We start from the raw sequence: 13307 nt of genomic DNA, 5'->3' as shown, positions 1-13307 counted from the left end.
CTTCGGCTGTCCCCGTAGGATAACCCTTTGAAGACCCCAAACAAGTTCTACCTGGAACCAAAAGGGGTTCATCTGGAACCAAAAAGGGTTCTCGTACGGGGATAGCCGAAGAACCCTTTTGGAACCCTATTCTCAGAGTGTAAAGATTTCCGGGTTTTCTTCGAGAACTAAAATCGTGCATAATTGCGCCAGTTTTAGAGAAGATACTAAGACGAGGAGCGGAAGCGGAACGATGTCTACGGGCCAAGTGTTCCCTCCTCCTCCGGATTTCAAAAGATGCGAACACCTGAAAAAAAAATTATTGGGATTTGTCTAAATGACCAGTGATGGAAAATCTGCACACTGGAACAAAGTTCCTTGTTTAGTCGTTGCATCTGTTGACAGATGCTACAATACCAGTTATGTTACGTGCATCTGCCCATGAGAGATTAGACTTCTTAAAATAACCACACACACACAAATACACACAAACACAATGACAGATCACAATGCCCAAGCCTGTATGCAATGAAACAATGTATTGTAGAGTACACCATGTAAACCACTGACTGGTCTACAGTGCTCCCGCTTAAATGTAGAGACAAGCTATGAAATGTTCTGATTGGTCAAAGGCAGCACCTGCTAGACCCGAGGGGCATATGGGTTGGCTAGTGGAGCTGTCTGTATGGTGGGGAATGTGGGTTGGCTAGAGCAGTGGTTCTCAAACCTTTCCTAAGCGACCCCCAGCCATTCCATGTATTTGATCTATTCCAGAGCTAGCACACCTGATTCAATTTGTCAGCTAATCATAAAGTCCTTGACTAGGTGAATCAGGTGAGTTAGTTCAGGACTACAACAACATTTTGAAACATTTGGGGATCTCCGAGGAGAGGTTTGAGAACCACTGGGCTAGAGAACCTGTCAAATGGTGTGGTGCTGAATGCTGGTTGGCTAAAGGAGCTGTCCGGTGAGGTGGAGCTAAAAGGGGGACGGCTATAGGAGCTGGTCGGTGATGTGGTGCTGAATTTGGGTTGGCTGGAGGAGCTGTGTAATGCAGGGGTTCTGAATGTGGGTTGGCTTGAGCAGGGTCCACTACACAGTGGATTCGACTAATCAAGACTTAGTTGGTCATTTGAATCAGCTGTGTAGTGCTAGGGCAAAAACCAAAACGTGCCCCAGGGGGGGCCCCAGGACAGAGTCTGGGCTATAGGAGCTGTCTAGTGCAGTGGGGCTGCTCCTCTCCTCCTTTCCCCATGCATTAGACCAATTACAGCCACACCCAGAGAGAGAGAGAAGGAGAGAGAAAGAGAGGACGGCCACAAATAAACCTAGAGGGAGGGTGAGAGAGATCAAGAGAGGGTTAGCCTACAGCCAGGACGAGAGACAGAGACAGAGAGAGAGAGAGAGAGAGAGAGAGAGAGAGAGAGGGAGAGAGGGAGAGAGGGTTAGCCTACAGCCAGGACGAGAGAGAGAGTGTTAGCCTACAGCCAGGACGAGAGAGAGAGAGATAGAGAGAGAGAGCGAGAGAAAGGCCACAAATAAACCTAGAGGGAGGGTGAGAGAGATCAAGAGAGGGTTAGCCTACAGCCAGGACAGGAAAGAGGGAGAAGGCAGGAAAAAAAGAGGGAGAGTGTTTGTGTGTGTTAGTCGGGGAAGCATACAGAAGAATCAGAACTCTCCTTACACAGTTCTCTAGCCCTTACCAACAAACCTGCAGATACAGATACAACATAGGCATTGTACCAATTACATTTACATCCGAATCTGCCACTATAGAGCCCAAACAAAACCTAGCCTGCTGATGCAATCTTCAAACACACACAGGTTGATTGACGCTGCCGTAGAGTTGCACAACACCACAGTGAGACATCTCATCACATCACTTCGAAACTTTCTGTACTCTTTGGACGTCACATGAAACTCATCGGCTCGGCTTGTTCAGCTGCTTCTGAATCCACCCAGGCATCAAAGCAGTACCTGACAAACGATAGCGCCGTGTTTCCATAGCGATCTATCTATCTATCTATCTATAATTGGCCGGAGCCACTGCTACTGCCAGCCAGATGCCGAGGAAGACAAGGCAGGCCCATAACAAGCCCAACACCGGCCACTAATCTTGTTATTACTGCCATCATTCAATTGGGCCTGATTTGCATAATTAAGCTCCGTGATTGGCCTGACTCCTGATTGGCCTGAAAGCCTAACGAGCCTCTGTTCTAACGAGCGGACTTTTTTTTTTTTTGGTTCTATTGGAAAGAATCAGGAGGTGCACCTTTAACTCTGTGAGACCCAAGCAAAAATCCAAATGAGGATAAAAAATGTATTACCCTTCAGAAATACTTCTAATAGGCCAATGATGAAAAAAATAGATTTTTGGAATTTCAAGTTGGTATAATAATTGTATGCAAGCTTTGCAAAAATGCACCATTGAGCTTCAATGGCGGGACAAATTTGAATTCTATTTTAAAAAATCACATCAAATTGGATCAAAAGCATTGACATGTGATGGAGAAAATTGTCTTACGGTATATACATTTAAAATGAGGTCATATTTTGTCTGAAATAGCTAAATTGATCAACTTGGATCTATCCAAATGTTAGTATTTTGCTAACAAATTCTTACGTTTTTTGAAGGATCAAGTATTTTGTGGGTTTTCTATGTATGGAGAACATTGAATTTGTTTTCAGTAATATTTGGTTGTCCTTTCTAGTTGAACTTGGAGAGATAGCCATCCTATCTTACTTCTTCACCATGAAATGAAGGGTCGTCGATGGAAGTATTCTGACCTCATAAACCAATCATTTAAAAAATATATATAGAAATGTTTGTTCTTTTGATACGTAGAGAGAACATCAAAGCATTTTGTTTTCCATATTTGCATTATTTGGAAAGGAAACAATCTCCCTTACTTCTGCATTAACATATGAATGTGGCCCCATGTCTCAGATTCGCAAACCTTTAAGCGCAATTATGTGTTTTTGGAATACTTACAAAACTACCTCTAGCTCAGAATGTTTGTTTCTCAATAAATACAAAAAAAAAAATCGACATAATCATCTTAGAGAAGACAAGAAAAAAAAATGTCAAGTCATGGGCTTGCATGGATGGCTACCAACATACAGTATGCTTGTTCATTTATAGTTTTTTATTGAACCTTTATTTAACTAGGCAAGAAAGTTAAGAACAAATTCTTATTTTACAATGACGGCCTACCCCGGACAAACCCTCCCAACACTGGGCCAATTTCCGTGCCGCCCTATGGGACTCCCGATCACGGCCGATTGTGATACAAACCAGAGTCTGTAGTGACGCCTCTAGCACTGCCATGCAGTGCCTTAGACCGCTGCGCCACTCGGGAGTCAGACAGTATGCTTGTGTAGGGGACCAGTGGGATCTCAGACGAGTGGACAGTTTTCTAATGTTTCAGAGGCTACTGATGCCACAATAATACTGACACACACCAAATACTACTGTTTGGGTCTAAGGAGACGAACTAGGTAGTGTTTGACATGATTTTTTAAAGTTTAGGACCGGTACTGGATGTAATTTAGGCAGCGTTGTATTTTTACAACCGTGGGTTAAGAGGGTTAAAGGGGTGAGTCACTCACACTGCCTTGTGAATCACCATAGGTCTTTCATTATGACTCATTGATATTAATGAATGAGTCATCTATTACTCAGAAAGGATCAAACCCAATTTAGTTTTATTGGCCATGTCAATGTCCCTAATGGCATCCTATTCCCCATGGGCCCTGTCTAAACTAGTGCACTGCATCGGGAATAGGGTGCTATTTGGGACGTAACCTAAATCTCCCTTTCCACCACAGGGGAGACTGTTGTTGAGTCACAGGGCATCACTTCTGGAGCGACACAATCCCACCTGATTACTAGAGACAGACAGGAAGCAGTAGGAAGAGTGCCCAATAAACCACGGTTTGTATTCATTAGGGGCATTCAACGGAAAATGTTTTCGCAACAGAAAACAAAAACAAGATCAAGTTGTCCCTTCCTGTTTCAGTCTGTTTTCTTTCGTTTGGTGCCTAATGAATACAACCCAGATGTATCAAATAGTAATGCCCCTAACCCACACCCATGGGAAAGCTTTAGTAGAACGCAGGTTTAAGAAAGGCAGAGAAAGACTAGGGCAGCCACTATGACATGGCATTTTTATAGAAACACATCCATAAACTATTCTATCATCTATTTCACCAAAGATGGCCCAGTTTTATCACAGGGCACTTGGCCCTTATTCAGACATGATCACATCCACCCACATACCTCACACAAAGCCACAAAACTGTGCATCTCCCTCTCACACACTCCCCCACACACACACACACACAGGAAGAGAAACCACAACCAACTGAAGACTCAGATGACTAGAGATTAGAGATGAGACCGCTCTTACCTCCAGATGGGGTGCAGGGTTGAATCCACACAGGATGCAGACCTGGGCGTGACACTGGGTGCAGGTGCTGTAGTTGGCCGTCTCGCCCGTCACCCCCACGTTGAGACTGGTCTTACACAGGGGACAGCAGGCACCTTTGGCCTGCTGCTGGGGGGGTCCCTGTTGGGGTGCGTGGGGTCCCTGTTGGGGTGCGTGGGGTCCCTGTTGGCCAGGATGAGTTCCTAGTGGTTTCCCAGCCCCAGCTGCAGGTCCCTGGGGTCCGGCTAGTTTGGGGGCAGGTTTGGGGGGCTGTTGGGGCTGCGGCGGAGCAGATACTGGGTTATCTGATATGAGGGTGCTGGCCTGGTTGAGGAGGGAGGCACCGAAGCCACCGAAGCCTCCAAACAGCTTCCCAAAGGTCTGCTCGGGGGCGGCGGCCGGGGGTGGGGGCTGGCGGGACGGGGAGCTCCCTGCACTACGGGTGTGGTCCTGGCGGAGGGGCAGGGGCTGGTGGGCAGGGGAGCCACGGAGGTCAGGCTGAGATGGAGCTTTGGCCATGCCTGGGAGAGGGACAGCTCCTGGGGGGAGACGAGCCCCACCCTGACCCTGGCCCTGGGCTGGAGCAGGGCCTGGACTTCTCTGCTGCTGAGGGGTCTGCCCCGGGCCTGGACCAGTCTGTCTGTTAGGGCCCGGTGGAGGCTGGGCCTGTGTCGGAGCCTGGTGCTGGGTTAGAGGCTGTGCCTTAGGTGGGGCTTGGGGCTGGGGCTTAGGTTGGACCTGGGGCTTAGGTTGGACCTGGGGCTGAGGTTGAGGTTCAGAGATGGGCTCTGGTTTGGCTTGGTGAGAAGGAGAGTGGATCTGCTGCTGGCTCTTGGAGCGAGGTGTCTCCATGTCCATTCCCAAAGCTCTCTGCATCTGGCAGTTCAGACACAGCCACTCCTGGACCTACGGTAGCAATAAAGAAGAAATAAAACCGCATTAGCAAGAGGTATCTATACAGAGTACTATACATACCCAGTGTCACCAACTGAATTCACTAAAATCATTGCGCGTTACCCGATTGGTTTTATTAACAAAAATCATTACCTCAATTTCTGAAAACTTTATAGACAATCGATGGATGTTTTCAAGGAACAAATCATATGTCAAAAATACATTGAGCAAGAGAACTGGAGCCGTGTGTATCAAGCGTCTCAGACGTCATGTCCCCCTGTCCGTAAAATGCAAATTGGAAAAGCAGAACTGATCCTAAATCAGCACTCCTACTCTGAGAAGTTTGATCCACCTTGGCTTGTCTCACTAGGAGCCTCTTGTTGGTAAACAGCAGGGCTGATAAATGATGACGTAAGCTTACTGACACATGGCATGGGATCTACCGCCTTCTGTCCTCTCTCACGCTGTCTTGTCTCAGTCCTTCTCTCCTCGCTTCCCTCTTCCTCCCTTTGCATTTCATCTCTCTCTCTCAGGGGACATGGAGGGTGTGGTCTTCAACTCGGACCTTTAGAACACAGAACCATGTGGCCCCTAGTCTCACTCACAAACCACACTAGTCATGTTTACTAATAATATATGCCATTTAGCGTTTAGCTTTTACCCAATGCGACTTAGTCATGCACGCATATATTTTACATATGGGTGGCCCAGAACAAATCCAACCAACGATCCATGGCGTTGCAAGCACCATGCTTTACAAACGGAGCCACACACACACACACACACACACACACACACACACACACACACACACACACATACACACACACACACACACACACACACACACACACACACACACACACACAATGTCAACAAACAAAAAAAGAAGGCCCTGTCTTCCCAGACATCCCTGTTTCATCAACGAAGTATGATTTCAGAGGACTAGCTCTTCCCTTTAATGAGTAACGGTGCGTGGGTGAAATCACTGGGGAAGCCAATACAGAAAGAAAAGCCATATTACAACCTATGTGTTGTGATAATGGTGTTGTTTGCTCTAAAAACCTGTTAGTTCATATGCCTTGCGACTGTGATACATAGCCCTAAATGCCAAGACAATAAGAATAATACTATATTCTTATAAATAATAAATTAATAAATTCAACCACACATTTGTTTCATTACAAAACCTGGAGGGCAGCATCTGTCCAGTGATGTCTATGGCTGTCATACAGTACACTCCTTTATTTTGTGTTGTTCTAGGCTACCTGGCTAAAATGCTTGCTCACTAGCCTAACTTGCATTCATGGGCAATGTTAGCCTTCTATATCTAGGTACGAATTCGAACTTCCATCCTCTCAGGCCAGGGGCACAACAATGTATGAATTAATGGTTGGATCAGAATCGCCGTTGTAATCATTAGCCAGTACGAAGAATTTAGTAAAACCACAAGTCTAAATCCCTATCTCCATCCATGGTTAATTTAGTAAAGAGATGATTTTAGCTAGCTAGCCACCGGAGGACAGCAACACAACGAGATGTAAAACAATTCAAGTTTTTTTCTGTCAATAATGGCATTTGCCATGTGATGTGATTGGCCTGAAGCCAAATTCAAAAACAGACTTTTTTTTTGTGCGCCAGGACCATTCACAGCTGAGGTCACTCAGTTTAGCTCAATGCTGATTGGCTATTATTTTATTAAGGGAGGCCAAATGCTTGCTGGCTTCCCTTGCATTCAATGGTTCGGGCGGCAACAATGTAATGCTCTTTCTGACCAGACAGCATCAGATAGACACGCCACACATACTGAGGCAGAGGTTGCGCTGTTTCGTTTGCTCGGATGCTTTCTCCGGTGAGATACATTCAGCCTCTTGCAAATTGAAGGACATTTTTGAAACACAGAGAGGAAAGATGCGTTAGTTTCAATGTTTTTTTTTCTTGGTACATTTCTCTGGGAAGCCTGGCTTCCCCTTGGCATCCATGAATACACACCGCCGCATTTAATGGCTGTTTATGGTCTGTGGAAGTGATTGCATGTAAATGAGTCTGTTCTTACATCATTAAGTTTCTCATTTTGTACTGAGACGTAATGAATCTTGTCTTGCATGTTTTGTTTTCTGTCTAGCCAGTCTGTACCAGCCACTATTGATCATTGCTCATGAATATGATTCCCTCATTACTTCCTTCCATGTTATTGCTCTGAAGATCCAATTTTGAACCGCTTCAAAAGCACACAGACACGCATATCGGTATTTCATTTCGCTCAAAAGCGCACAGATCTGTCTAATTCCCCTCACACAAACACACAGACAGACAAACAAACTCCTGTATTCACACAAACACACAGACAGACACACAAACTCCTGTATTCACTCATACAAACAGACAGACACACAAACTCATATATTCACTCCAGCAGAGACAGACAAACACACAATATGTCGCCGAAACATGCAGTTCTACAAAGACATACACAGAATTGTATACGGAAGAGTTTGAGATGCGATATGTATTGTATTTACGTATATCAATGTTGGGCTATAACATGTCCAGCGACAGCCAAGATGCCATGGCTGTGTTGTGACATGCAGTCCACACCCACTTGGCACACACTGGTTGAGTCAACGTTGTTTCCAAGTCATTTCAATGAAAAGACTTTGAACCAACGTGGAACAGATGTTGAATGGACGTTTGTGCCCCAGATGGGGAGGGCTCTAGTTCTGTATCTGACTATCCTGTACTATCCTCCACAGGACTGGTCGTGTCAAGCATATACAGTAGGTAGTGTCCCAGATTGCAACCTATTCCCTATTTAGTGCACCGCTTTTGAGCAGAGGGCAGTGGTCAAAAGTAGTGCTCTAAAAAAAAGGGGCCTGGTCAAAAGGACTGCACTAAATAGGGAATAGGGTACCATTCCAAACAGGGCCCTGGTCAAAACGAGTGTACGAAATCACTTCCAGGGTGCCATTTGGGACACACCCATTTACAGCTAGAGCGTATTACAACTCCAGCCAGCCAGGCACGATAGCATAGAATCATTATGCCTGGTTGGTGAATGCTAGAAAAATAACCCATCTCGCTGCATGGCGAAGGATGCCTCACCAGATCATACTAAACTTGAAATTACCCCGATATCACATTTGGGAAAGAACAGTGTGAATTGCTGTTCAAATAGTCCAGAGTTCACGAGGTGGAAGCTAAATGAGTATTAGCTATTAGCCACACCAAGTGTGAATGGTCCCAAACGTCACCCGATTCCTGTATTGAACTACTTTTGACCTTTGGACACAGCCGAGATCTCGTATTGTTGCCATAAGCCCGGCTGGACCATAGTAATGGAGAGGGCTGAGAGAAAAAGGTTGTTACACCTATTATTGAGGAGTGCATATTTCCCATGAGGCCTTTGTTGATATTTTGTACACTGGGTCAGGTGGTCAATGACAACAAGTCAGTGTGTTTCTGGGTCAGTCTGTCTGTCTGTCTGCCAGTGTGTGTGTCAGTCATTCAGTCACAGTAGTATCTCCACACCCTGTTTTTAGTCCCTGTAGTCTCTCTGAGGTTGGAGTGACGAGGCATTCCTTTGAACAGTCAATCAACCTGGCGCGCTCACAAACAACAGTGGGCTACAGGGAAAATAGATATGCAAAAACAAACAAGCCAGGGCCTTGATCAAATCAAGGTTGAGCTCTCTCTCTCTCTCTCTCTGTTAACCTTTATGAAATATGATATTTTGTGGAGAGCCAGCACTCGTTTACCTATCTCTCTCTCTCTCTCTCTCTCTCTGCCTGTTCTGAGGCAATCATGTGAGTCTTGATAAAATGTGATTTTTTTTCTTCCATGAAAAAGCATGAAATTACAGCAACACTATTGAGGTCTCTCCCCCATTTCATTTCTCTCTTCTGCCCTCCCTCCATATTGGTCTCCCTCTACATCTTTATCACTCGTTCCCCTGTCCTCATCTCTCCATCGCAGTCCTCTCAATCTTCATTTCTCTCCCATCTCGTCATCCATTTTCCACTACTCTAGTAGTGGCTGGTAGTGTGTGTGTATGTTCTGCACCCTGTCACCTCCTGCCATGGATTGAAGCACAAATTACACAGCACTGCTTCAGATATCAATGCTTCTCATATATATATATATATATATATATATATATATATATATATATATAAATAAGAGAGAGAGAGAGAGAGAGAGAGAGAGAGGAGTTTTTAGGAAATCATTTAGCAGTGAGAAACCTACAGAGAGCTGGATATATACACCGTATATTACAGGGATAGACCACAGCACTGCCATACCAAAACACACACTGTCTAAACGCCAGCGGAAAACAAATATGTTAATAAAGTCTAATCAGGATCTATTCTTCTCACACGCCATTTCTCTTTCTTTTGCTCCTCTATCTTTGATGGCTGCCATGTCAAGCTAATGCTAAACATCATCAGGTCTCAGCCAGCCACACCCTCAGTCAAGCAGACAGGCAGACACTGTCTACGTCTGGAATGGCACCCTATCCCCTGCATAGTGCACTGCATAGGGATTCATTTGGGACACAGGCAGACACAGTGGTTATGTGAGAAATGGCGTAGCAGACCGAGACAGGCGAAACAGACAGAGACAGGCGTAGGGGGCTCTGGTCAAAGGTAGTGCACTACATAGGGAATAGGTTTCCATTTGGGCCGCAAGCAGACACAGTGGTACTGTGAGGAACGGTGGATCGGACAGAGACGGACCCAGACACAGCGGTACTGTGAGGAACGGTGGATCGGACAGAGACGGACCCAGACACAGCGGTACTGTGAGGAACGGTGGATCGGACAGAGACGGACCCAGACACAGCGGTACTGTGAGGAACGGTGGATCGGACAGAGACGGACCCAGACACAGCGGTACTGTGAGGAACGGTGGATCGGACAGAGACGGACCCAGACACAGCGGTACTGTGAGGAACGGTGGATCGGACAGAGACGGACCCAGACACAGCGGTACTGTGAGGAACGGTGGATCGGACAGAGACGGACCCAGACACAGCGGTACTGTGAGGAACGGTGGATCGGACAGAGACGGACCCAGACACAGCGGTGCTGTGAGGAACGGTGGATCGGACAGAGACGGACCCAGACACAGCGGTGCTGTGAGGAACGGTGGATCGGACAGAGACGGACCCAGACACAGCGGTACTGTGAGGAACGGTGGATCGGACAGAGACGGACCCAGACACAGCGGTACTGTGAGGAACGGTGGATCGGACAGAGACGGACCCAGACACAGCGGTACTGTGAGGAACGGTGGATCGGACAGAGACGGACCCAGACACAGCGGTACTGTGAGGAACGGTGGATCGGACAGAGACGGACCCAGACACAGCGGTACTGTGAGGAACGGTGGATCGGACAGAGACGGACCCAGACACAGCGGTACTGTGAGGAACGGTGGATCGGACAGAGACGGACCCAGACACAGCGGTACTGTGAGGAACGGTGGATCGGACAGAGACGGACCCAGACACAGCGGTACTGTGAGGAACGGTGGATCGGACAGAGACGGACCCAGACACAGCGGTGCTGTGAGGAACGGTGGATCGGACAGAGACGGACCCAGACACAGCGGTGCTGTGAGGAACGGTGGATCGGACAGAGACGGACCCAGACACAGCGGTACTGTGAGGAACGGTGGATCGGACAGAGACGGACCCAGACACAGCGGTACTGTGAGGAACGGTGGATCGGACAGAGACGGACCCAGACACAGCGGTGCTGTGAGGAACGGCGGATCGGACAGAGACGGACCCAGACACAGCGGTACTGTGAGGAACGGTGGATCGGACAGAGACGGACCCAGACACAGCGGTACTGTGAGGAACGGCGGATCGGACAGAGACGGACCCAGACACAGTGGTACTGTGAGGAACGGTGGATCGGACAGAGACGGACCCAGACACAGCGGTAGACAGACGGAGAAGCCATGCCCTGCAGAACAACCTTCTGCAGTACCACCAAGCTGTAGCGGGCTAGGCTACATGGTGCTGCTGAACACACAGTCTGGGGAGAAAGGAGGAATTCGAAATGCAGTGGTTTATCAACTAGCACAAAACTGGGCCAGGAGACATCAAAAGGCCTCTCTGTGCCTTTGTAGCGTACACACACACAAATTATGGAAAACACAAACGGGGCGCACACACTTTCTCCAAAAGGCGCTTCCATCGTTAATAAATGTTGCTAGGCTGGCATTCGAGTTCTGAAGCCGAAACCTTCGGCGGCTGGAAGGAAAACGATGATATGTATCTTGAAGGTGATTAGTGGAAAACCTCTCCGTGTTGTGAAAGCCGCATCTCGATGTTGTACACCAGGCAATGACTGGACGTTACAGGCCCAGCAGGGGCCCCGCTAGGGATCCCACAGGACTGGCATCAGATGGAGAAAAAAAACTCACAGAGTAGTCTGCTTCTCAATGGTGGAATCAATAGAACGGTATGGTTTCCATGTGTTTGATAGCGCTCCATTCCAGCCATTATTACGAGCTCTACTCCCCTCAACAGCCTCCACTGTTTCTGCTGCTCCGTGTACGACACCCGTGTTTATCAAACCTCCGCTCCGTGAGATGTGGCGGATCATAAGATAGTTAACGCCCTAAGTTACAGTAAAGTCCGTTCGACAGAGCTAGGTGTAACGCAAGCGGCCCCCGAAAGAGGGCAAACCCTTTTTTTCTTCTTCGAGAAACCATGTGTTACACAGAATATTGGGCTGAGTAATGAGGTTTGACTTCGAGGCAGAGAAGCACTCTGTTGACGTTGAAGAGTGAAGCTCTCTGCTCTCTAAGTAAACGGAGCCTTCAGCCTTGGTGAGGAATGGGCACATTCTACTGAAGTGAGGTATGGAACGTCTGCCCAAATGATGCAGTTCTGCTAGCTCAAGGGAAGACATGGAATGTTCTATTCAGGTAAGGTATGCAATATTTTGTCAAATGTGTGGTTGGAATGTGAAGTCTGAGGTGTGTCTTAAATAGCACCATATTCCTAACAACCGCCAATATGCCACCATTACACTCTTAGAAAAAAGGGTTCCAAAAGGATTCTTCGGCTGTCCCCATTAGGATAACCTTTTTTGGATCCAGGTAGAACCCCTTTTTGGTTCCAGGTAGAACACTTTTGGGTTCAATGTAGAACCCTCTGTGGAAAGTGCTCTACATGGAACCCAAAAAGGGATCTATCCAGGACCAAAAAGGGTTCTTCAAAGGGTTCTCTTATGGGGACAGCCGATAGACCCCACTAGATTATTAATAGCACCGTGCACTATATGGGCAATAGGGTACTATTTGGGGAAACAGTCAGGGAGATTCTTAGAACGCTGTGGTCTAGTGAGGTACAGTTTGTAACTCTCTAGCTACCAAGGTTAATTATGGAACATTCTGCAGAGGTGACATGCATTTAAAAACAAAACACACACACACACACACACACACACAGACAGATGCATGCACACACACACAGACACACACACACGCACGCACACACACGCATGCATGCATCCAAGTACACGTGAACACACACACCCACACATGCACACACACAGAACAGCCCCCTACCCTAGGCGGCAGCTGTCATTCTGTCCCGTGGCTGGCAGCCTGTTATAAACCCTTGTTTTATCTGTCACTTCTACAGTATTTAACGAATTAACTCAACCCACAGGCTCCTTCTACAGTATTTAACGAACTAACTCAACCCACAGGCTCCTGCTACAGTATTTGCCTATCTAACTCAACCCACAGCCTCCTGCTACAGTATTTGCCTATCTAACTCAACCCACAGCCTCCTGCTACAGTATTTGCCTATCTAACTCAACCCACAGCCTCCTGCTACAGTATTTGCCTAACTAACTCAACCCCCCCAGCCTCCTGTACAATACACTTCACTTCAGCCCTCGTTGAAAGGCCATGATCCTATCTACAATGACTGGAAAGACAGAAGAAATCGGCTGTTCCAAATGACAGCCATAGGGCTCTGGTCAA

At 47.2% G+C, this 13307-nt stretch overlaps 1 protein-coding gene across 1 annotated transcript in view; it reads right to left on the bottom strand.

The window, feature by feature from the left end:
• LOC139370795 (bassoon (presynaptic cytomatrix protein) b) overlaps window positions 1–13307 on the bottom strand; it is a 122205-nt gene that overhangs the window by 88597 nt on the left and 20301 nt on the right. The window contains exon 3 of the mRNA XM_071110566.1: window positions 4389–5312. Within this exon, the coding sequence (XP_070966667.1) occupies window positions 4389–5312 (924 nt within the window). The remainder of the gene's footprint in view (window positions 1–4388; window positions 5313–13307) is intronic.

This window comes from Oncorhynchus clarkii, chromosome 17 (genome assembly GCF_045791955.1).
Source record: "Oncorhynchus clarkii lewisi isolate Uvic-CL-2024 chromosome 17, UVic_Ocla_1.0, whole genome shotgun sequence".
Lineage (NCBI taxonomy): Eukaryota > Metazoa > Chordata > Actinopteri > Salmoniformes > Salmonidae > Oncorhynchus > Oncorhynchus clarkii.
This window is presented reverse-complemented; position numbering and strand designations above follow the sequence as displayed.